Source organism: Atta colombica, unplaced genomic scaffold, assembly GCF_001594045.1.
Source record: "Atta colombica isolate Treedump-2 unplaced genomic scaffold, Acol1.0 scaffold136, whole genome shotgun sequence".
NCBI classification, from domain to species: Eukaryota; Metazoa; Arthropoda; class Insecta; order Hymenoptera; family Formicidae; genus Atta; species Atta colombica.
The window spans coordinates 469,515-494,137 of record NW_017259224.1 but is presented as its reverse complement, the minus strand read 5'-3'; the positions used below and the strand labels follow the sequence as shown (position 1 = coordinate 494,137).

The 24,623-nt window shown below is 37.4% G+C and overlaps 1 protein-coding gene across 1 annotated transcript in view; it reads right to left on the bottom strand.

The window, feature by feature from the left end:
* Window positions 1-1,376: 1,376 nt before the first annotated feature.
* The window catches only part of LOC108684615, a 137,200-nt gene continuing 113,953 nt past the window's right edge, over window positions 1,377-24,623 (bottom strand). The window contains exons 12-30 of the mRNA XM_018189032.1: window positions 23,859-24,141; window positions 21,743-21,900; window positions 18,773-18,894; window positions 11,499-11,699; window positions 10,541-10,633; window positions 9,938-10,177; window positions 8,604-8,684; window positions 8,041-8,190; window positions 7,515-7,535; window positions 7,102-7,369; window positions 6,157-6,543; window positions 5,829-5,987; window positions 5,556-5,746; window positions 5,002-5,232; window positions 4,260-4,760; window positions 3,887-4,069; window positions 3,491-3,593; window positions 3,280-3,414; window positions 1,377-2,312 (exon numbers count right to left, since the gene is read on the bottom strand). Coding sequence (XP_018044521.1) covers window positions 2,200-2,312; window positions 3,280-3,414; window positions 3,491-3,593; window positions 3,887-4,069; window positions 4,260-4,760; window positions 5,002-5,232; window positions 5,556-5,746; window positions 5,829-5,987; window positions 6,157-6,543; window positions 7,102-7,369; window positions 7,515-7,535; window positions 8,041-8,190; window positions 8,604-8,684; window positions 9,938-10,177; window positions 10,541-10,633; window positions 11,499-11,699; window positions 18,773-18,894; window positions 21,743-21,900; window positions 23,859-24,141 — 3,620 coding nt within the window. The 3' untranslated portion in view covers window positions 1,377-2,199. The remainder of the gene's footprint in view (window positions 2,313-3,279; window positions 3,415-3,490; window positions 3,594-3,886; window positions 4,070-4,259; window positions 4,761-5,001; window positions 5,233-5,555; window positions 5,747-5,828; window positions 5,988-6,156; window positions 6,544-7,101; window positions 7,370-7,514; window positions 7,536-8,040; window positions 8,191-8,603; window positions 8,685-9,937; window positions 10,178-10,540; window positions 10,634-11,498; window positions 11,700-18,772; window positions 18,895-21,742; window positions 21,901-23,858; window positions 24,142-24,623) is intronic.

Genomic DNA, 24,623 nt, shown 5'->3' with positions numbered 1-24,623 from the left:
TATATATTTATTTATATACTGAATGTAAATTACATTTAAGACTGTGTCCAAAATTGCACCTCGGCGCTGAAGGGATACAGTAATAATATTAAAAGACGAAGTAATATCGCGATATTAAATTCAAAACTTGAAAAATCAAGCCGAACTAATTAAAAGTAATATAAGATATATATATATATATATATCTCGTGTATGATCGTTTTTTTCCGTAATTTCTACTTTTACATAACAAATGCTCCAGCGTATCCTGCATCAATCGGTACGGCGATTCTTTTTAATTGACGATTATTTAATCGCTCGATAGGAATTTGGCACTCTTCTCTTATGTGTGACAACTGCTCTAAACATTAAAACGCCATACTACAATGGCCCATGAAAAATCGTGTATATAATGTTAATAGCAACGGACGCTTCAGAAGCGTGTGTACTGTATATATGTACCGTGAATTTCTTATAATCTAGTTTACATGGTAATTCACACACTTGCTTTTTCGCCAAGTTCGGCGAATAAAATCTAGAAAGGCTCGATTTTAGCACGATTGTTTTCTTTAATGACTATAATGAGCTTTCTATAATATAATAAGCTATTACCTAAGCTTTAAGTCTCCTGGAGACTCTTAAGACTCTTGGATAGTCGTCACATATTGAATCATAACGTCAGAAGCGAGAAAGGACACGTTATGTATCAAATAAAGACAATTTGGATAAAATAAAATAACGAGATCGCTTTAAAACGTTTTGAAAATAAAATGAACGAAAACTATTATCTTATCCTCCCCTGACAGTCAGTAAATAATCGTAAAAATTGATAAAACACACGTAAAAGTGAAAATAGACTATGCATGTGTATTGACTAAAAATACTTTACGTGCCTTTTATTACTTTTTACGATTATTAACTGTCAGGGGGAATAAGAATAGCTTTCATCTATTTTTACAATTGTTTTAAAACGATCTCATTATTTTGTTTCAAATTGTTTTCATTTACAAATGATTCATAATAAAAATTAAAGTGTCATTTCTTATTTCTGATGCCTCATTATGGCTTTGATGAAGAACCTTAAGTCTTATATAAGAAATTGATCAATCACAGTTGAATGTGAAAAGAATAATCGACTATGATCAATTAACTATGGTCAATTTTTTATGGACTTTCCACAATAAGTCATCCAAGCTTTAAATTTTAAATTTTAAATTTTAAGCAAAGCGAAATTGATCAATTATAGTCAATTATAGTCAATTATTTTTCTTACATTCAACTGTGATTGATTAATTTCTTATGGCTTAAGATTTAAACCTAGATAATGATTAAATGTAGAAAACCTATTACAGTTTAAAACTTAAAGCTTAGGTAATAGCTTATTATAAGAAGCCCATTTCATTTCAATTTCGTCTCATTGCTTGACGCGTTACAATCGCATACTTTTGTTTATCGCCGCTGAAAATGAAGAATCTTCTCCGCGCCATTAAATCTAATGGTACCATTTCACTCACAGACACTTCGGCGAGGATACGCAAGTCTCGTCTGTCGACATATTATATATAAAAGTTTGCCTCGTGAAAATGATTGTACGTAAAACGGGAAAGGACATAACGATATCCAAACCAGATTTTCAGTCAGATGGGTTTTACAGTCTCTTATACTTATAAATACGCGATTTGAAAACTTTCGAAAAAGAACTTTCGATCTGCGAAGAGACGCGGTAAAGGTTTCTCCAAAGCCGGAATATATCGCCCGGAAGCGTATTAGATTAGTCGCGGGTAAAGTCTGACGTTCGCCAGATTTGTTATTGATCGACCGAACGCCTGAATTAGTAAAAAATGACAGTAAGTCGCGATGTTGTTCGATTTAGTGTTTAAAAAGGGATGAGCTTCGTTTGATAATGCATTGATAGTCCTTTCTATCGCGCAGTTGCCGTCTGCGCTTTCCTCATACGCTTTTTCGTGTGTACTTGTACGTTACGAGCTCTTATCATATATAACAAATAATGACAATTACTTATATTATATCGTATTATTTAGTCAATCATTATATATACAATGTAATCAGTGCACAAATAAAAAGCACTTCCTCAGTATGTTGCATGAACTTCCATTTTCTTAACTAATCGTTGAGAAAAAAGTTCCCTTTCTCTTTTTCTTTCTTGTTCTTGGTATTGGCAGTAGTTTTGTGCTTCTGTTTGTATTCTTGGAACGATGCTTAGGAATAGAAGTTTTCTCTTTGCTGATAAAGTGGTAAAGGAGCCACAGGCGAGAGATCCTCATCATCCAAGCTTGATTCAGTTTTCAGAGGAAGCGTTGCTAGAGCTTTCACTGTTGATGAATGAGAGACATAATGAAGCAATTATAAATTATAAATTAATACGTTTATTGAAATGCAGTCTTGTTATCTTCAATGCTTTTACTATTATATATTTTTATTTATTATCATTTATATCATTTATATCTCGACTATTCCTGTGAATTATTATTTTTTACACAATAGTTATTCTATTCTTTCAATAAACGTATATCGATGGAAGTAATATTGCGGTTGTATCTGCTTAGCTTGATCGGAGGAAAAAAATAGAAGAAAAAAAAACGAAGGAAAAAAAAGATGAAAAAACAAACCTGAAAATGATAATGTGACGTGCGTGTCCTATAGGGAGGGATGGAGTAAGCATGTCGGTCAGTGTGCCTGGTTACCTATACACACACAAGCACAAAACAATCCAAACAACAATTCATACTCCCTAAGACGAGACTGTATTCGCTGTCTTGAACGAAAGCTATTAATAAAATCGTATAAAAATAGCATATAACTAAAGTAATACATGCGTGTTCGCATTTGTGAGAAGATTATGTGAACGTATGCACAATATAATGTAAATTGCTCAAATGAGCACCGAATGAACACTGACAATGACGTTAAACCGAGTTTCTGTAAAGGACGTTCTACAATGTGTCACAAACACTCCGTGCTCACCAATGCTTTGCGATAACCTAACAGAATTGCGTCCATACTAATTATTGACACTTTTGATTGGCTGTCGTGAAAGATTGTGACTAGTGACGAGGTGTTTGCGATATTATAGAACACCTAAGCGATAGAAAAATAAAAATCATTGTACCATAGCAATATAGAAAATGTGAAACTGCACTCATCATTGATCGAGCGTGGTAAAGAAATACGTTTTTTTTTCTTTTTGAAAGCTAAACGAAACGAGCATGCTGCCATAGCTGTACGTAAAAACGATTACAATCATGCAGCGATCGTACTTGGAGTATTATCGACACGTACCCGCTACCATTTTACTTTTCTCCATTACTTGTTTCGCCAGTATCTGATTAAGTTGGAGAATGTGTTCCCTCTGCCGTTTTTCTTCCACTACTTTGCGTTTCAAGGTGTCTGATTTTTCTATGTTAGAATCATCATCTGAAATCAGGTGTATATTTTTGTAATCATTGTCACCAAAAATGGTAAATAATTGGAGAAAAAAAATATTGCATACCACCTCCTTCCGGTGCAGTTACGGTTGTCTCTGAGAGCATTTTCCTAATTGCTTCCGCCTTTTTTAAGCGTTGCTCTTGTTCTTCTGCTGTTAGCTCCGGCGTCTGGAAAAATAATAACATACATAATAAAAATATAATAACATATATTTAGAATTCAATTAATTCAGTTTAATTTAATTTCAATAATGATTCAATTATATTATTTATACATATAATTTTCCAATATATCGAAAAATTCTATATAAATAATAAAATAAAATATATTATCTTTTTCACGATACAAATTTCTAACATATAATCTTTCCGATCTTTTATATTAAATTTATATTAAAAGCAAGTGTAATTAAATTGATTTTTATGAAATTTAATTTAAAGAAATTAATGAGTATAAATACCTGCTCAGGAATATATCTCTCGGGAATGACAATTTTATTAGGCGTGCCTAACAGCTGGTCTATAGTACTCTCGTTATATTTCAACTCCTTGTGACTTAATGTTGATCGCACCACGTCAGGAGCATTTATCCTGGGTCTGAGCGCTCTTTCCATGTCCAGATCGTCCCTGGCTCTACCCATGCCCTAGAAATTATCAAAGATTCTCGTAACGTAAAAGCGAAAAATCAGGATTTTCGAAACTACCATGATGGGCAATAGTACGGCACAGCGCAGCAGATGAAAGTCAGTGAACAGGAAATAGACAAAGTGAGACAGAGGTAGACGAAGATAGGGAAATAAGAGAGAAACAGAAATTGAATGAAACAAAAAATACCATCTTCGAGAAAGTATCCTCTAGATCGAGCACTGGTTTGCTACTAGACACAGTGTAATGCCGCCTTTTCTCGCGAGGAATCTGCCTTCGTCTCGGTCCCTCCACCCTCTTCTCCGTCATCTCTTTGATAATTTGTTTGGCAGCCTCGCTCTTGAACACTGGCGACAATTGCGGCGAATCAGATTGGTTTGTGTTCGCCCTCGTTGCGGTAGTCGGTCTCTCGTGAATGCCGACGTTAGTCGGCGATGTTAATTCGGGGCTCATGGCACTCGCGAGAGTGCCGATTTTCTCGTATTGCCTGTACGGTCCAAGCGAGTAGTTGTTATAGTGAGACTGCGCGGCGACCATCGTCGCTTGCGACGGATAATTCTGGCTCTGGCACGGGCTGTACGACGAGGCGGTTGAATAGTTGGGAGAGCTCATTGGCATGTGAGAGCTGGACGTAGGACTATCCGTGTACGGTGACAGAGTGCTATCGGAGCTGCCGTCATGACTTTCGAACTGCGATGGAGCGTCAAAAAAAATTGTAAAATGCCGGGATCGAAAGGATTAACAAAAATGGACGAGCGAGACGAGCGTCAGGATGCTCGGAGTAGAATAAAATTATAATATTCGCAATAATATTCGCAAAACTATATATCAATAAATGTGCGGAAGTAAGGTTTTGTTATACGGAATGATCTGAGAGGTGACCTGGAATTGTGTTTTTTAGGTATCGAAATTAATTATTGGCAGTACTTACCCTAATTTTATGCCGACGTGCCATCATGCTCTTCAGGGCATGCATACTGTCGCTTCGCGGTGGAGGTACCACGGGTCCATAGTGTACTCCAGTCTGCTGTTTTTGCCCGCCGAAACCACGTGGCAGAGACATGCTTCTTTGGAATTGAACATCGTCCAGTTCGGACAGCTGAACCGTGCTCTGCGCGTGAACAATTGGCGATTCCTCCACTACTCTACCAAGCTGAGCTTTCTAGATGTTAAAAGATCTGCATTAGTATAAGTTTAAAGAAATTGATGTTTTTTTTTTATTAGATTTCACTACACTGAAAAAAATTCTAAGTTTTAATAAATATTTGTTAGAATAGTTCTAAGTAAATCTTTACTAAATGTAAACGTGTATTTGTTTGATACAAAAAAAATTAATTTGTGTGATTTAATTACACTTTTTATTGAGTAAATAAATATTTATTTACTGTAAGTAAATGTTTACTTAGTACTATTCGAAGAAATATTAAGATTTAGTAAATCTTTTTTTCAGTGTATTTGAAAAGGCGTAATCGAAAACGATTTTACTTCGAATTTTTGGGAGCCTCCGAAATCATCATCGGACAATCTCTTCGCACCGCCTGGTGCCTGGAGGCCGTTCGTCAGAGGAATTCCAAGATTGCTGGTTCTGTCACCGCGATCTCTTTGTCGCCTTTCCGATTCGCGTTTCACTATGCGCACCGTTTTAATTTCTTGTTTCTCGCGATTGTGCATTAATCCTGCAAAGGCACGAAGAGAAGAATAAAATTTCCGATGTATGTCAGGCTTAATAATGTTTCCGCAGTGGAACGGGCGACTTACCGGCGAATTTGTTGTCTTCGTTTTGTCTATAATTATCATTCAACAACAATGCTTCCTCGCTCAAAGGGGGCGGCGGTGGCGGGATATATTCCGGAGCAGGATTTAGCGTACCATTCATTATATTTCCGTTATGTTTGCTCGTGTCGGCAATATGATCACCTTGCGTTAAAAATACAAATCGATACTTGAATATCAGAATATCTTGTGACTACGCTAATTGCTATTAATTGTTATTTATCTAATACACGTGAACATTATTAATAACAACATAACATTATTGATGACATTAATAGGATGAATTTTCACCATAATCCAACAAGAATATTACCTGCTACTCTTGAATCCGTATTAACATACAGAGGCACCACTTGAATCACGTTACCCTTGCCCTGCATTTGGTCTTTCAATAATTGTTGCTTTAATTGGTGTTGTTGAATTTGTTCGCGCAGCTGTGGCGAAAGCGTAGATATGTGATTTTGTGAGGGTTGTACAAAGGATTGCTGATTATGTGGGCGATTCAATGGGGATAAGTCCTTGTACTGGGTAGGAGAGCTGTATCGTTGGTGGGAGCTATCGTTTTGTTTATTCGGAGGTGAGATAGACAAAGACGGACTCGACGGTGAGTCTAAACCATGGTCCAGGGTTATTCCGGAATCTAAATCAGTTTCCAACCAAGAATTTTGCGTACGTTTCTTCGAATGATGCACCTGAGGAGCTAAGGAGAAAATTGTATCTTTTAAGCATCATTCTTTTTTCGTGAAAAATATACATCTCGATATTAACGATGTTAATCCCGATGTTTAACAAATAATCAATAAATGTAATATACTATTTTATTTACAATATATATTTGTATGAATGTATACAAGGATAAGCATTATGAATATATTACTGATTAAAATAATCTTTTTATGTTAATTTATTTAGATTAGGTCTGTCTAATGTTTTGCCCACCTCTCTTCCATTGTCTTATTGAGCGAAACAGAGAGAAAATAAAAAAAAATAAACACTAGAACTCTGCCCAGACCCGTACACCTTTTTGTTTCCTTTCTATCTCGTTCAATGAGACACTGGAAAGGCGGAAGCGTTTACCTCGCGAGCCAATTATTGGATGAGCCTGATTATAATAGAGTAATAATAAATTTTGATTAATAATGACAGTTTATTACAATATGAATTTTGCAGTCTTTGATTAAGTTTGAGTCATCTTGAGTCAATATTAATTCTTAAGTTTTGAAAATTTTTGATGGTTTCCTTAAATTGTTAGACTCACCGTGCGGTGGCTGCGGGCGAATTTGCTGCACCAAACTATGAGATTTCTCTGTCAGTTGGCGAACTTGAATGCTCAGTTCCTTCCTCTGTCTCTGCAGATCGCCGACGAGTTGTTGTACTCGTCGTAATTCCGCTTCTAGCGGTGCGGTCGTGCTCGAAGTGTCCCTCGCGACGTTACCGGCATATCTTCTGGATGCTTGCACCTTTTGCCTCAATACCACCAAATCTTGCTCCAATCTCGCGTTCTCGGCGACCGTTTCCTCAAGTTTCTGAAAGCACGTGAGAGAGTTGCGGACTACCAGATTAAAAGAATGCGCGACTTTGACCGTTAGCCGACTATCACATTACGAGAATGGCAACTAAACAGCGAATGACGGAACTGAATGGTATAATGTTGTGAATAATGCAATTTACCTGGAAAAATACCGGCTTTACCTGGAAACAGTGAATCGAGACTTTAATTACAATACGTAATACAATCTACTCTCGTCATTTACATTCTCTCGTGCTACTATCTTCTTGTATTATTATTATTTTCGCGATATCGCGAATTCAGATTGGCAAAGAATAATAAAAGACAAACTTAATAAAAGCACGATAAAATGATGAAGCAGACGTTCACTTCAAATTCAAATATTCATTGATAAACGAGTTACTTCGTATCGTCAAAAAATTTTCTATTAGCAGAAACATCGGCAACAATGAAGCGCGTTGGAATATTCAATACGTTTCACGACGTTAAAAAAACATACGAAGAATTACGTACAGCAATTACTCGCATTTTGAAATCCGGATTGACGCGCAATTTACTTGTTTTTCTGCCAATCAGTTTTGCATTGATTTTTAATAGATTTGTTCCACGTATGGATCAATCGGGATGCAGGAAGGCGGAAGCGCGTGTTAGCGGCTGTCATCGGTATACATTTTCGAAATTATCTACCTTCGAGTTATGGGCGAGCAGTATCCTCACTCTGCTCAGTTCGCGTTCCAACAGGAGTTGCTGCTTCCGATATCGCTCCGCTTCGGCCAAATTGCTTCTGCTACCTTGCAGTTTGTGGCGCAACCCGCCCAAAGCTTTCTCGAGTATTTCCTGCGAGCATTAAGTCGATCAGGCGTGTAATGTGATATTGTAGATTTCTATATCTTGGAATTAAGGACAGCTCCTGTCATTTCGCAGTTTATTGTTATATCGTTTTAGTTTCAAGCAAATAACGACATCGATTCTCCTCTAAATTGTGAAGGATATAATAGATATCATATCGAGTCTTTGTATGGGTGAGATTACTCGGAACTCTTGAAGCTTAAAGTCAAATTCGATAGAATTATCTTCAAAAATATTATAGAATATATTTCTTCTAGAAGAAACTTGGATGGCTTTCGTACATTCATCAGTTTGGTGGAAGATCGTTATAATTGCATTCTTAAAACATATGCCAAATTTTTTGAGCAATTTAAAGACTTTATTCTAAGTCATTATTAGGTCATTATTAGGTTCATACCAACCTTGTCCTGCTGGAGACTATGCAATGTGCCAGATTCCTCCTGAAGCAGTCGATCGAGTTTGTAGAGCTGCTGCACTTTGGCCTATGACATAGAAAGGATATCGAGTGAACGACGAAACCTTCAAGTTTCGCTGTTCAAAGGACAAGCTAATGTTTCAATTGGAGCAGATCTCAGAGAAAAAGGAGATTTGCCATCGTTAATTCTAGAACAACGTTCCAGAATCTCTATTTTCTCAACACCCTATCTCTATTCCTGTCCGTAAATGAAATTCTTTCGCGAGTAACGTGCGAAAAATATTGGTCAAAGAAACCTTTTAATTTTAACAATATTATGTTCGATAATATTATTATTTTGATTTTATATTCGATAATATTCTTTAGTGTGACACATAATTTTAATTTATTATAGTATCTATTATACTTCTCTATATAGCAATTATTTTAAACCTCTTTGAAGTCAACGAGATTATTATTGTAATAATTAGTTAAATTGAATATTACTGAAAAAGAAAGGCAAAAGAGTAAAAAGGTTCTTCATTACCTTTCTCGTTCGTTTTTATTTATTTTTTATTTGTTTATCGCACGGAAATGTATTTGTAAGACTGCACAAAAGTGTCAAATTGGATTAATTTTGTTATTCTTAATTAAATATATGCTTAATTAAATTTTGACCGGTGAACGACATATGCGATTGTTGAAAAGTGAGTCTTGAGGACAAATAATAAGAAGAAGGAAACGAAAAGTAAGATACTTAAATGGACATTGTCCTTAGAGACTTGACTCGTCTAGAAAGTATATATCCTTCGGTAAAGTGAGCTCTTCGCAGAATTTACGAGAGGTCGTAAATGTCGTCCGAGTTCGGTCTCTCTTGTGGTTGAGTCTGCGAGAGTAATTCTTAATTTTTGCACATACTCTTTTTCCAATCGGCCTTTACAACTTGTCTACCGTGGATTTCGCTTAGTATTATAGCACGCGAGAGATCAGGAATTGCTTTCATTGGTCAAGAAGATTTCCATGTCTGATGCACCTCACGCTTTCTTAGCACGGAGTATTACATTGTGGAAAGAGAATGTAATAATACGAGACGTAAGAGACAGAAATTGGAACGGGTAAAACGTATATTTCATGGATGATATCTGACGAGATTGAGAAAGCAAAGAATATATGTACTGTAAATCGAGACATTCCGTTTATAAGATCGTATATTTTTAATTAATGCGTTTCTAACGTTGCGAAAGTATAAGAATTATTTAAGAATCCTAATTAACAATGATTTCTATTACGTTTATCCACATTAATTAAACTTTTTTGTGGAATGATAATTAAATGAATCACCTGCAACTGTCCATGATCGGGACTCAACCTGTCCCAATCCCTACGTTCCTCGGCCAACAATCGCTGCTCCTGCACCCTTTGGTTAAATTCCAAACGGTCGCGATGATCCCTCGCGTTCTCGTGCAGATCGTGTCGAGAACCGGAAACATTGCTGGTCCCGTTGGCAGTGTTACGATTATATAAAGAACCCAGTTTCACCATATTGTCCACGAGGTTCACGAGAGGCTTACTCTTTTCGTACTTTTTTTTGGGAAAAATCGAACGTGATTAAACTTAAAGTACTTTTTAATGTGCAATATAAATGTTAATGTGTAATACAATGTGTACTAACGCTTAGAAACAGTATTAATTAACAGTATTAATTAAATATTTTTTAAAATTTTATATTAATGAACGTTATCAAAAGTTAGAGAAGAATTAAGTTTGAAAAATACGACAATAATTTAGCCACTTTTTAAAATTTGAAAAAATTATAATCTCAAATCTTTTCAAAGTTAAGTTATTTATTCTTTTTCTAAGCTATTGATTGCTAAAATCCATCGTTTCATATCTATGTAAATATTTCGAGGTAAACCTCCGCAAGGTATATTTCACGTGTCTCACCTGCTTCTCGAGATCCATTAGATGCCTCTTGAGTTCCTCGAGTTTTTGAAGATTTTCTAACCGTCTCGGCGTGTCGAGATCTGCCAGTCTAGCCTGCGGGTGCAAACAAAATACACGAAACGTTTATCGCGTTTATTGCAGAGGTTCCTTTGCTCTCCGCGTCAAAACAAACAACATTTGCGTTTTCGCGCGTTAAGCGACACGTTACTTCATGACATACAACGCAATAAAGCCGGACAATAAACACATATTTGCGTAGAAAGGCGACCCTAAGTTCGACTCGACTTTCTCCTCGAATCTCACACGTCACGAGATCACAGGTGTATATTCATCTATGTCCCACATTTGACGTTGAACATAGTCATCTGATAATGTTCTTTAAAGAAAGAGAAGTGATTTTTTTTAGTCCAATAGTCCATGAAGCTCCGAGTTGAGACTCGGAGCTAAATATAAGACGTGAAAGAACCAATGTATCGCGCTTGCTTAGCAATCAATTACACTTTGCGGATCGCAAAGTCCGTAAAGCGCAATTGAATACGTTCAATCCGTTTATTTGCGCGCGAGCGTTACGTCACATTGTCAACTATGAAAGAAAAGAACAATATTGATCACTCATACTATATTATCGTCACGTGGATTCACAATCTGCGTGCATTTACAATCGATCTATTCTAACACATCCTGAAAGATCTCGTCAAACTGCACGATCGTCTGTCAAAGCAAATTATCTCTTTCTCTCTTCCTCTCTCTTTCTCTCTAACGCAAATTAAAGCAATCATTAAAAAGCGACGCCCCTCGAGCTCGAGGAGCCTACGACGTGTCTCTCCAGACGGCTTCGGTTTGCCAGGACCCCTAAAGGGGCCCACGACCGCCATCGTCATCGTCACCGTCACCGTCCGTGGATCATCTAATTACTGTGAAAATTTCGTGAGATCGCGTGCAAAAGTTCTCTTCGGACCTGCGCCTCGATCTCCATGTGGCACGTCTCCATCGCCTTGAGGACCGTCGCATTCTGACGTCGAAGCTGGATCAACAGTAGCACCAGTTCCTCGTGGGTCCTGCCGAGGAGCTCGCCGGCGGAGACACGCACCAGCCCGGATGCGCCAGCCTGTGTCACCAGCCTGCCGCTGGCATCCGCTCTCAGGGAGCTGATGTTACTCTGTCGAGGCATGCAATCGTTTGTTAGCCACACACGCAAACAACGCAAGTGTAATCGAGCTGTGACATATGGAATTGTTACGTTACGGGGCTGCGAGGATTGCTCAAGGTATCGCGTGAGCTTTCGCACGATGGAGAAATGAGAGGACGAGGCTTTTGTTAGAGAAAGCAAAGCGATGGATTAATTTTGCAATTATACACGGAATACATCGAGTGGATTTGATTGGCATGGAGGAGAAGAAAATATTATCATCGACAGCACGAGTTAAATTACCATCAACATTTCACAATTGCGCCAATGTAGACGGCAAAATATTGTAGCTACTATTGTCCTAAATCATCCGATTCAGTGAGATCTTTCAGAATATGCAATAACTGTTGTTTATATACCGTTGACTTATTTTTCTCTTTCCCATATCTTCCTTCGCTTACGTAAATAACAAACTATCGCGTCAATATAATAAAGATGTGTATAGAAATATATACGTGGTCATCTAGTTTTGTGGACCATAACTAATAAAACGGTGGAAACTGGTTGGAAACAGATTCCACGCGAATGTGAGAAACAGAGAATGTGGCGAGCCACACTGACCCGAATTACAAGGTAGCCCGTTTAGCCGTATCGAAATTTCAACCGGCGGTTTTATGTCAGTTGTGTCTGCGAGATTGTATGTAAACTTTTTAACTGCTGGAATTTCTCGGCGAGAGCCTAGGCAAGAGGGGATTACCGCTTAGCCGATTTCCTCGTCTGCCATTTTGCATTCGTCCCCGCTGTGTTCCAAAACCGCTACGTTTTAGTGGCTTTTACGGTTGGATTTGTGGTAGCTTCAGAGGTGAAGCGAGAGGCGAACACATCCGACTGGGTCGTATAATATAATACGACAGAAGGCAATGTGACGTAAAGTGGAACGCGATGCAAATAATTGCTGAAATAACAGCAGTTATCGAAGAGTAATTTGTTTAATATTTGCACTGCGCGAGGCAATTGTAAATAAATAATAATAAAGTGACACGCTATCAATTTACGTATAACTACATGACTCATTCAGCTGAATATTTACCCGCATTTATGTCAAACAATCGTTTGTGTATCGATATTATTTCGTCAGTCAAACAATCGTTTGTGTATCGATATTATTTCGTCAATGGAATGAAATTTACAATTTATTTCTGATCGTATAAATATCCCTTTAAATTTCTATCGCTCGGTACAAAAGTATCATGTAAGAATCTCTTTATATTTATCTCTGACTATTTCCTCTCTTTTATATCTCTCAATTTTAAAAAGTTTAACTAGTTCAGACGTGTTTATCTATAACGTTCGACTTTCAAGTAATTTCGAAGTTACGAGCAAATTAGCTGAACGGTCGTATCTCTTGTGCGCCATTGTAAGAATTTCTAAAGATCGTAGAAAAGCGAAGAAACAGAGGGCGAGTCATAGTTTTCTATTACTTTCCAATTTTCTAATACGTCTCTCTGGCTGAGGGAGACGAGCCAGAGGCGACGTACAAATTCTTATAGACATATCGACACGGACGAGCGCAAACAGATACAGGTCATGTCGAGGTTCGATGCACGTAGCGTTGCAGTGAAGAAATATAGAAATGAAATTCGTATAGCAATCACCATTGGATCGTAGTTTTCTTTCAGTGAAACGAAAATACGCCTTCTTTATTTTAACAGACAGGTCCCAAAAGATAGCTCGTACGCTCTTCGCATTCCACTGGAGTCCTCGCCGGTATCTTTGCGAGGTCGTACAATCTGTATTCGCGAGATATATCAGAGCGAGATCGAGGGCATTCCCTTGTCAGGAATGGTCGCTCAGCGAATCCTAAATCCTTCGCCACGCATTGAAGTACGTCAACATGATCGCGCGATATACGACGAAAGAACATCACGAAAAGGAAAGGCACGCTCACGCTTGCTCATTGTATCGCCAAGGACAATTCCTCCTTAAACAAGCAAAGTTCTTGTAGAAAGTCAAGGAATTTTCAATTTGCCGCATTCTCTTGCGGCTGCTTAATGCCTGTCGACTTTTATCTTCCACGTATAATTCAGAGTTCGCCACAAAACTGGAAATCAAGGAATTAAGGCAATTGAAAACAGTAAGGGAAATCAAGGAAGGTCAGGAGATTTTCTAAAAGATTGAAATTCTTATTTTAAAGAAGTTTTATATACGTACATCACATCTACGTAGTTTTGCAATATTACTAACTTAACAATTAAATGCAAACAGTAATTTTTTACGAGCATTAACAGTAATTTACATTACTATGTTAAATTGCTCTCTTAACAAAATATTTAACAGTTTCCAAGTCAGAATAAAAAATTTTAAAATATTGAAATTCAGAAAAAACATGAAATTTTATCTAAAACTCAGGAAAAAGTTATGAAATTTTAGGATGAGAAATTCGTGGCAACTCTATAATTATTAAATGCAGACAGACACATGTTGATAATTATATAAAAGATATTTCTTCTTTTATAAGACTAACATGATAGAATCCACTTCACTTCTTCGAAAGTACAAACAAAGCGTGATGTCCTCAATAAGTTTAACAGAGAGACCCTGAAAATTCGCGCTGAATTTCATCTTCAGAATGTCAAATTTCAAAGAAAGGTTTCCGGAGATCACTTTCCATCCTTCCTAATTTCAAATCTTTGACTTCCAACGAATGTATCAAACAAAATTACTTGATCGCATTCCAGAAATAGTAATCTGTGATGTCTCGAATCTTCTACTTTACCTGTTTGCGCTCTGGAAGTTCCTACGTTTTTCTCACGGATTAGTCAGATGGGGGATGTTTCAATTTGCAGAAAATGAAGAAATTCCACGAACTTACGAATCTCGCGTTGGGATGACGAACGAGAAGCGGTATGGCGCGCGTCGAGCGACGCTTCGGCGGGCGGACTGGCATGCCCGGTTGGATCGGCTAGCTTGTTCGTCGACCGACCAGCCGGTTGCATAGTGTGCATCGCCGCCTTGCCTGGTTCGCCCGGTGCCCGGCGTTTTGTATCTTTTGCCCCCGAAGGGCCCCGGTCGTGGTCTCTCGACCACACGCGAGTATGCTTGCCGACGAAAGTTCGAAGCTGCTTATTCATGTTCCTCTCGCTTCATCGCGATCCTCTCATTCCGCGGATGTTCTTCCATCGACTTCTATTAGTTATTAGAACGATGACATGGACTAACAAACGAGATTTACACGTGATAACGGACGTGTATCTCTTTGCAACATCCCGCGGTTGACGCGTCCCTAAGATATGAGGTATCGATTTACGCGGGAAGATGATTCGCGGTTTAACGTTATTGTGATGGTTCGATTGGTAAGGGGGAAGAAATGATATTTTGCGACTTTTGTATTTTGTATTTTGTAATATGATCGTTGGGTAGTGGTCGACAATAAGCTAAAACTCGAGACGTAAATTGATTTTCGAACGCTACATAGAAAAAAAAGATTTTACCGAAGTGTTTAAAAATTTAGCTAGATACAAATTTGAAAATAATTTTATTGGATTAAGTAAAATAATAATGCGGGAATCTGAAACATGATGAGCAATGTTACAAAAAATGTTAATATTCTAATAGTTTGAGCGTCCTACATAATTATTTTGATGCTTCGACAAAATTTCAACAATTCAATTTCGACAATATTTTCAGATTTGTTAGATACTTCAGCAAAACTGTCCTTTCGTGTATTCTTTTAATCTGAAGCGCTGTTGAAAGAGGAGAAATTAAGTATTCTTGTAAAAATTGGAGAATCTTGATGGCTTATTTCGCCAGCTTCTGACGCAATCATTGTATGCAGTGCCACCACTTTACAGATGGTTTTTCACAAATCCTACATTGCCGTAATAAATAACATATTATGTCAGAGCTATTCTCCTACGATAAGATTCGTCGTGAGGAACGATGAATTCGTGTAGAAGGATGAATGCCGTGCCATCATGCTCAGACGGCGAAATCCATTGTGCACGAAGCTTAAGACTCGTCTGCAGTTCCTTGGCACGGTGCCCTTGCTGACCGGTGCTGACCGTATGCAGGATCGACCCTGGACCCCATGTTTCTCGTTTGTCTTTTTCTCTGCCGTCTCCGTCGCTCTCTTCGCTTCTCCTTTCTTTCTCTTTCCCTCGCCCTCCCCTTTCGTCCTAGTCCTCTTGCCGCCCTTCGCCACTCCATTGTATGTAATGGCGCCAGGACGACGACACTCGGTCGTTACTTTCTTGCCTTCTCGTGTTCTGCGCGTTTAAGATAAGCTCGAGTTAAGAAAACGATGGGTTCTCGTCCGAATTTGCCGTTCACAGGGTGAAAAATCCGTTTCTTGATTGAATCTAAGTATTCGTTGTTGCGGAACAGGTCGTGAAATCGTGTCGAAGAATCGTCTAACAGGATTATTTGTAACACAAACTTGTAAAACTCCTCAAGCCACGCTTAGAATTTTATGACGCTATGCACTAAAGAAATGACTTGAAAAAAGATGTAAAGTGCAATCCTAGATTCATTAGATTCTTCGTTATTTTAATGTGATCGCGAAACAAAAGAGTTCTCGAAGTTCTGCTCAATATTGAGATTCTGTAATTCTTAATAATACTGTCGATATCGTTATATTAAAATTTTAAGTATCTTATTAACCATTGTTTAAAGTTTTAATTAAAAAATGAACTTATGGCATTTGTTATAAATTATCTTAATTATTCCTAATTTTAAGGTTAACTTTTAAACTTAATGTATAATGCTGTTAATTAATAAGTAACAATTCAGGTAAAAAAAGATTTCGAGATGAATGAAAAAAATATAAGTGTCTAATATTTTTAGGCTAAAGGCTGTATTATCGTTGTGAACATTGAGAAATAAAAAATAGCAATTACTATAATTTAACTATAATTTTTAGTCTTTTTTTGGGGGCAACTATATATTTACAATTATTTCAATCAGGCAAATATAGTTAATTATGATATTAAAGAACGGTTACATATACTGCTTGAAAATGTTTAGTTTTTTCTAACATATTTTTAAATTATTATTATTAGCATATAAATTTATCGTAGTAAATGAATTAAAAAAAATAATTATATTCACTATAATTATAATTGCGTTTACTGAATAAAAATGTTCATTTATTTATCATTTACATTCTATCTTAATAATTTACTATATTAATATTTCAAATTATAATTTATAGTGTAACTTTTTCACGTTTCAACTACATGTATGGTTATTACTAACATTATAGCAGTAATAATTATAAAAATAAAATGAAGCTCCTAACCCATAATTATTTTACCTCGCAATTATGCAAATATTAAATATTTTTCTCTTAGTATAGATATTATATATGATAAAAACGTAACAAAAATATAACGTTACCGATACTGTTATTACGAATCACCGAATCCCAATGCAATTCTCGATCGACACCTGGCCTCATTTTTCATTGATTTTCATTAAGTTTTGATTGCAAGATCATGACCTAATGCATTTAACGAAACAACAATGATGACCTATTTCATATTCAGGATCACATGGATCAATGTGATACTTTGTAAATAATGAAAAATTCATCAGCAATAACCTCATCAGAATTATTTTTCGCTTGGAAAAGTCGAAAGCGCCGATGAAAATAATTCGCCTCGCATTTATTGCGCACGATACCATAAGCGCAAATATTATCAATTCCATTTACAACGCGATGCATACTGTGCATATAACACGTACGAAGGTGAGAGTCTCTCTCTCTCTCTCTCTCTGTCTTTCTCTCGGGGCAACATTTTAATTAATTGAGCTAATGGAATTTACATGCTGCGATGATGATATGCAGGCTATGCCACGTCAATAAAACGGATAGCGTGTGTGTTTGCATGACAAGAGACAAAGAGACAGTTATAGATAAAAGCAGTAAAATGACAAACCGTCGATCGTGCAACGTTCGCAGAAGAATTCGCCATTTTGTTTCCGGTAATTTGATCTTGGCGCGATAACTCGATCCACCAATATTATATAAATCGGGGATTTTCAAGCTCGTCGCCTTTTTATATGGACAATAAACTCACGTCGTGGACGCGCTACCGTGCTACACGTATACGTAATTTATTTTTACGAGCTGAAGGATTAGCGAGAGAGTAAGCCGTACGCTCGTAAACAAACCACAAGCAATTTGCGAGAATGTTAGACTTCACCGCGGAACCGAACCGAATCGCCGTCGGATGTCAGCCATCGGCGAGACTTGGTGCGTGATACAGGTGACACTTTTACGAAGCGTGCGCGTTCGCAATCGTTCCCCAGCTATAAATTTCCCGTTTGCGGTGACTGGCCACCGCGACGACGACATGGTTAATTCACGCGCGCGACCGTTGCACGATCGATGCCGCGAATGGACGCGCGAATTTCCTCTCTCCATCCATCATGCTCTGCCATGCCAATCGGGATCGACAGGACTAGAGACCGTCTAATAAAAGTCTGGATGTGAGAAAGCCACTTTTGATTTGTTTTCGCCTTGTTTTAACAATTCCTGAGAGAAAGAAATAATTAGGAAAAAATAGAACAGAATAGAGAGAAAGGGAAGAAGTAGCAAATATATGTCCTTCACTCTCGCAGATTTTTGTTAAAACTACCACTCTGCATACAAAATTGCGACTCGAGTCCAGACTCTTATTGGAGGGTCACTAGACTAGAGCTCTATATGTAAAGAATAGTGTAAAGGTCTGCCATGTTTATCCTAATAATTATGGGTGTTTTCCAGTAAGAGATACAGATGACACAGTGTAACACAATGAATCATTACATCCTTGTTCTTTATACTAATGTTAAATGAAAATGACATGATCACAGTATCACACTGTGTTGCTTGCTGGAAAGCTTGCTGCAATCACATATCGTATTAAAGAATTACTAAGCGCTATTGGATGTTAGACCATCAAATTAAAAATGGCGGTCGAAATAGCCAATAGGAAAGTTGTGCTAAGTATTCGGCTCAGATGAAATGATTACACTACTCTTTTATAAATAGAGCTCTTTTCTAGACGGGGCGCTCTTTCGCACCGAGGTGTTAAGGCGACTTGCCCGTCGCATTTACTCACCCTTTTATGCAGCAGCTCGCTGCAATCTGCGCGTGGTCGCTGCTGGCCTTGTCTTGGACCCGTCATCGTGCCTCCGCCGCGGTCGACCTCCCTGCCGATCGGGCTCATCATTTTTCTCTCGCCTGCGAGCAGAAAGGAAGATAAGTTACGCAGGAGAAAGCCGCTGGAAGAGGAAGTCGCGTAGTTCTGAGCGTGTCGTAACGAGCGAAAGGATCTATGAAACCGGAAATATCGAAATCGACTGATTTTCTCGAAGATTTTTTTTTCTTTGTTCTTCCTCCCCTGCTTTGGCTTGCAGTCTCAGATTCAGAATAGTGGAATAGTGAAAAAAATTGTAATAACGACCGAGCAGATTGACTTTCTCTTTAATCACGTGAATGGTAGTCGTTTGTATTTGCGCCTTAACTGCTTAAAAGACTTAACTGCGCCGGAACTGTCGGAGCTACTGCCTTTCGTTATGATGTTGCATCCGTTACAGGATAATATATCGCAGGCATTATTTTCAGCCACAGATTGCCACAGACTTTCTCTGAGGAATCTTAGAATTCTTTCTTAGCAAGAATTTAATAAATTAACGATTTTTTTATATTATATTTCAGCGATTAAATTATACATTTTTTTTCATCATAAATTCAGTTTCGTTCGTTTTTTAAATATCTTTTAAAAGATCTATGGATATTAGCATATTTGTTCTGACTCGACAATCTGTGGCTGGACTGAACGATAATGGATCTGGGACGCCTTGTATAGGATATTCAAATGTCTACAGAAATGTTCTGCAGCTGCGACCGTTAGACGCGTCGTAAAATGGAGAAGCACGGACTTCTGTCTAACGCAGAAAATTGCGCAGCTATTGTACCTATACAGATACAATCGGATTGCACAAAGAAAATTCTTGGTGAACCGTGATATTTAGATTGCGGTGTTTCCTCTATTCTTTTTTGAAGAAGATATTTGCTAGGAGATATCATCCAGGAGCACCGTTCGTATTTCCAAAAAAATTACAATATTTTTTCCAATTTTCTTAGCATCAGATTCGATCAATCAGATTCGATTCATCAATTGTATTCGATTCTCCAAACGCAGTCAAGGGGAAGAAAGAAAATTGGCTGAAATTGTATCACTTATTCTTCAAAATGCTCGTCGTTACAAATTTACAATTTTTTTTAATTAAAAAGGAATAATGAATAGTGTAATTATGATTTCTCTTATGATTCTCCATAAAGCCGCCCCATTCGCGCGATAATATTGTGCAACCTCAATTCGTATGTTCCTCCGTGGTTGGATGACTCGATATCGATCATGCGTACCTTTCCGTAGTTAGACAGGGCGTACGGAGGCACACACGGGATTTCCATTATTCCACGTTGTGCATTAGATAGGTGGCACACAAACCTTACCAGGACATCACTGCCACGGATCCTCGGGTAATTAACCCCAGGCGCCCGCTGAAATTCTCGACCTAAATTTATGCGCTTTTCAGGCGGTTCGGCAATCTCGCGATTCAGAGCAGACGTTAAATCGCCGCTTAATCTCGCGGGTATTAATCGCTCATCCGCCGAGCGAGGCTCTGTTCATCATTCGTAAGTTCGCACGAACCAAACGTTTCAAACGAGCCGGATTAGAGACCAGCTTCGAATATTAGAGATAGAGATTTGCTGCAGTAATATATTACGTAGATTATAATAATATTTATGCACATACTATATTTTATAATAAAATGTAATATACATATTAATGGATTCTCGATATTAAAAATAACAATTTAGACAATAAGAATACCGCACGGTACTTGGAATGCAATTATTTTATTAGATCTATCTTTTATTATTATATTCATTTATTAAACATTACAATTTCTTCGGAAAGGAACGTTTTAACACATTTCGGGATATTTTCAACGATGATATAGATGTTCAGTGACGATGATAATAACAAAGTCCAATCATATATCTGACATTAGTGACAACTCGTTCCACATTTTTATATTTTTGTCTTTCATACGTTATGTATGACTGCAGATTTTATTAATTGTATTTCACAATTCAGGCTGATTTTGCTCATGGCAATTGGAGGCCAAATCAATTTAATCAATTTCACAATTTAACGAATTTAATGCTGCGAAATGATGTAAAATACTTGATCATCATTTGAACATAAAACATAAAATAAGTTTTATTATTATCGCTTATTATTATTATCGCTGAGGATAATCGAAACGACTGTTTTGAAAAAAATTGTAATGTTTAATAAATTAATATATATTTTTTACATAACAAAAAATAAGGCAAAAGAAACTAATTTTTATAAGCTTGTGCTTATTTAGTGTATATGTTTTCAAATAGAATATTATTTTTTCGAACAAAAATCTTTTGCAATATCAAGATGTTTCTCCACTGCGTATCGCAAAATTTGTGTCACGAAATTGAGATAATAATTATACGCGAAATTTTACGAAAATTTATCGGGAATACTTTGAAAAAAATCTGATTAATTAGCGCGCTTAGCGAGCCATTAATTTCATAGCGCAATGTGCCCGGTACGTTGAAGGATCATTTTATGAACAACGTGAACGTTGTTACCTTTGGCATTGTCTTCGTCAGCGTCATTAATTAGCGTTTGTACTCTTGTGTGCTTTGCTACAAAAAGGAGGAAAGTCGTAACTCTTTCGCTCGGAGACGGTATTACAACCTAGTCGACGTCGTAACTTTTTTTCCTAGCTGTCAAACTTGCCGTCGCGATAGCGATTCGTATATTACGACCAACAATATATTAATTGCACCTTAATCAACTTCGAGTTCGAGGCAAAAGTTTGAGTTCTTTCATAAAGCCGGATTCTTCGGAGTTAGCCGTCGCCAATTAATCGCTTCGCCACCTGCTAGATTCATGGGTCGCCTCATCGAAAAGTTACCGTGGAAACCGTGAAAAGTATCGGGCAGATTAATAAATATAGTACAAAGGAAAACTTACTTGGACTGTGCACGCGTATCTCGCTGTCGCTGGGACTGGAAACACGATGGTCGTTTAACGAAGTGACTCGCAAATGTCCGATCGGGCTGATCAATCGCTGAGTGGAATGACCGCTCGGCGATGCTAACCTCAGGTCCCTCATGTCATTACCGATAACCCTGAAATTTGACGAACAGGTCAATGGGCCGATTCATAGAAGGCCACGTTTGAAGTGATGCCATAAAGTGACCTAATGCAGAAAGAAGCTGTGAGAGAAAGTTAAATCGCTGAACGTTTTAAAAGGAAATATGATGCTCTGATACAGTGGTTCCCAAAAATTCGTTTTGCACTATTAAATTCATAAATGTCAAATTATACCTTATTTTTAATCATTTCTATAGATTGCTCTTAATCATTATGTCAATTTAATTCAATCATTGAAGTTAAACAATTTAATTCAAGAGAATGTATTAAATTTGATTTATTTTATTCAAATTTAGTTTATTATTTATTAAATATACATTAATATTATTATTTTTTTTTCTGTAGTTTAAAAACAACTACAGAAATGGATTAATTTACATTTTGACATACATGGAAGTTAGAAATAACAAAATGTTACCTCAAGGGATTGGGTTGCCATTGCTTCTTTGATATCTAAAAATGCAGTCTACAAAGACGGGAACACAGGGTCTTGCATAACGCATAACGCATAATGCATAAGAAAATGAACCAATCAAAGTCCTTCATTTTTTTTTCTATGAAAATAAAAGATTCCAATTGGTTGATTTTCTTATGTATTATGCTTTATGTATTATGCGTCATCCAAAGGTCTGTGTTCCGGCCTTAACGTTATGAATTTATGGCTATTAAACACGTTAAGTAAATATTGGCAGTTTCCGAATCGATGTTTCATGATTCTAAATTGATACCACGACACTCGTATTATCTTACGTAAAATTATAGCGACAGGAGTCTTGTCGATTAATCACGAGAAAAATCAATGTCTACCATCCGAAACAAATAAACGTGGTTACGATACAGCAGAAATTAGATTTGCCGTGGAGGTAAACCGCGACACAAATACATACGAGAAAATTGTATTATTAAGGTGACGCGTTTAGCTCATGCCTGGCAATAAATAGAACCTCGGTGAGCTTGAGTTCTTACGTCGATTATGACATCGCACCGCCCTTCGGTCTAATTAATGACGTCTATAGCTAGCCTTTTCACGAGAATGAAAATTTGAAATGATAAAATTATTGCATTATTTTAAAATCGCATAGCATTATTTTAAAAAATATTTGCGTTAGATAGACAAAAAATGTTTTTTTTTTTTTAACTTAATGGAAAGAATGTAAAAATCCTTTAATAAATTTTAAGAGCATATATTTATAATAATATATATATTAATATAATAATATAATTATAATAATTTTGCCATTACACGAGAAACTAAATTAATTACTGTAATTACATAACATAATCATACAATCGTCACATTATAAGTTGTCAAGAACACACAGGAAATTTGATCGGTTGTATATTTCGCAACAAACGAACAGCAGCGCGTTGTTGTTTGCACAAACGGCGAGTAATTAAACAGTGACTTAAATGAACGAATCTATAATACATAGCGAAGTTATATACGAACTAAATCGGGCGATAGCTAATCGTGTTGTGTTTAGGTGGAAGTGCACGCGCTACTGCGTTTTATGACGATTAATTTATGCTCTTGTTCTCTGCACTTTGTTTCGACATACTAGTTGAATAATTTTGCTATAAAAGCGGTAGAATGAGATTAGAGTTTTCAGGGTTGTGCCTTTAATTGTAATATAATAATTCTGTGTTGTAATACTTATTACTCTAGAATCGAATGTGTGATCTTTTCAGACGCGATATACAAGAGTACAGACATTTGGTTGCTTGCGGCATTTCTACTAGTTACCATCTCAAAGTAACCAAACAGTCGAGCAACTTAGGTAGCAGAATTAGACGGCAAGGTTGCGGTCGCGCGAGTATGTGTTCGCTAATAAGTTTCTCTATTACGGGGTGCGATAGGGGCGGCGGTTTAATTACAGTACACCGAAACTTCGTTATACAAATACCTGGGAGGATCGGCTTTGAGTCTACTTACATGCCGGGACATTTGCCGATGTCGCCGTTGCTGGCGGCTCTCAATATATGGGCGGTAGACTCGTTCTCCAGCTGTCTCATAGGCGATTGCTGCTGTTGCTGCGGAGTCGAGTGATGGAGCGGAAGCGGTTGTTGCCGATGGTTACTGCCGGTAGTGTTTCTCGGTAGCGAAAGAGTAGACACCGCCGTCGGTGGTTGAGTCAGCGTTCTTTGAGGCAGATGAGACGTGCTGACGGCTCTCGGCGGAAGCGGGTCTCTGCCTATCACGGATCCCGAACCGGACGCTGCGAGAAAGAAATATGCTCGTGAAAATTCTATGTATCATATCATTACGTATATATGTTCCAAGAAATCTTTATTATAGTACGCAAGTTAGACTCGAAGGAAGATTTCACATGAGACTAATTGAGCCTTGCGTGTATATGCGGTGAAATCTCGCAAGCATCCTTGGATTGCGAGGAATCGGTATGGGGCCGTTCAGGAAACGTCTGTCTCGCTTGAATAGGAAAGATGAGAAAAATATATGAGAAACTAGCATGGATATCGGATTGAGTAATATCTATCGTAACTTTTATCGCTCGCCCTCGGCGAGCCAGTCAGCCGTTACCAGTCATAAGTGAAAAATGCACGAAATGATATACGTTTTCTTAAGATTTTACGATCAATTGTATAAACACAAATCGAATTGAATAGGATTTACACAGTATAAAGTGTAATTATATTAAATTAAGTGTCTGTGCCGGATTATTATGTTTTAAGCGTAGTT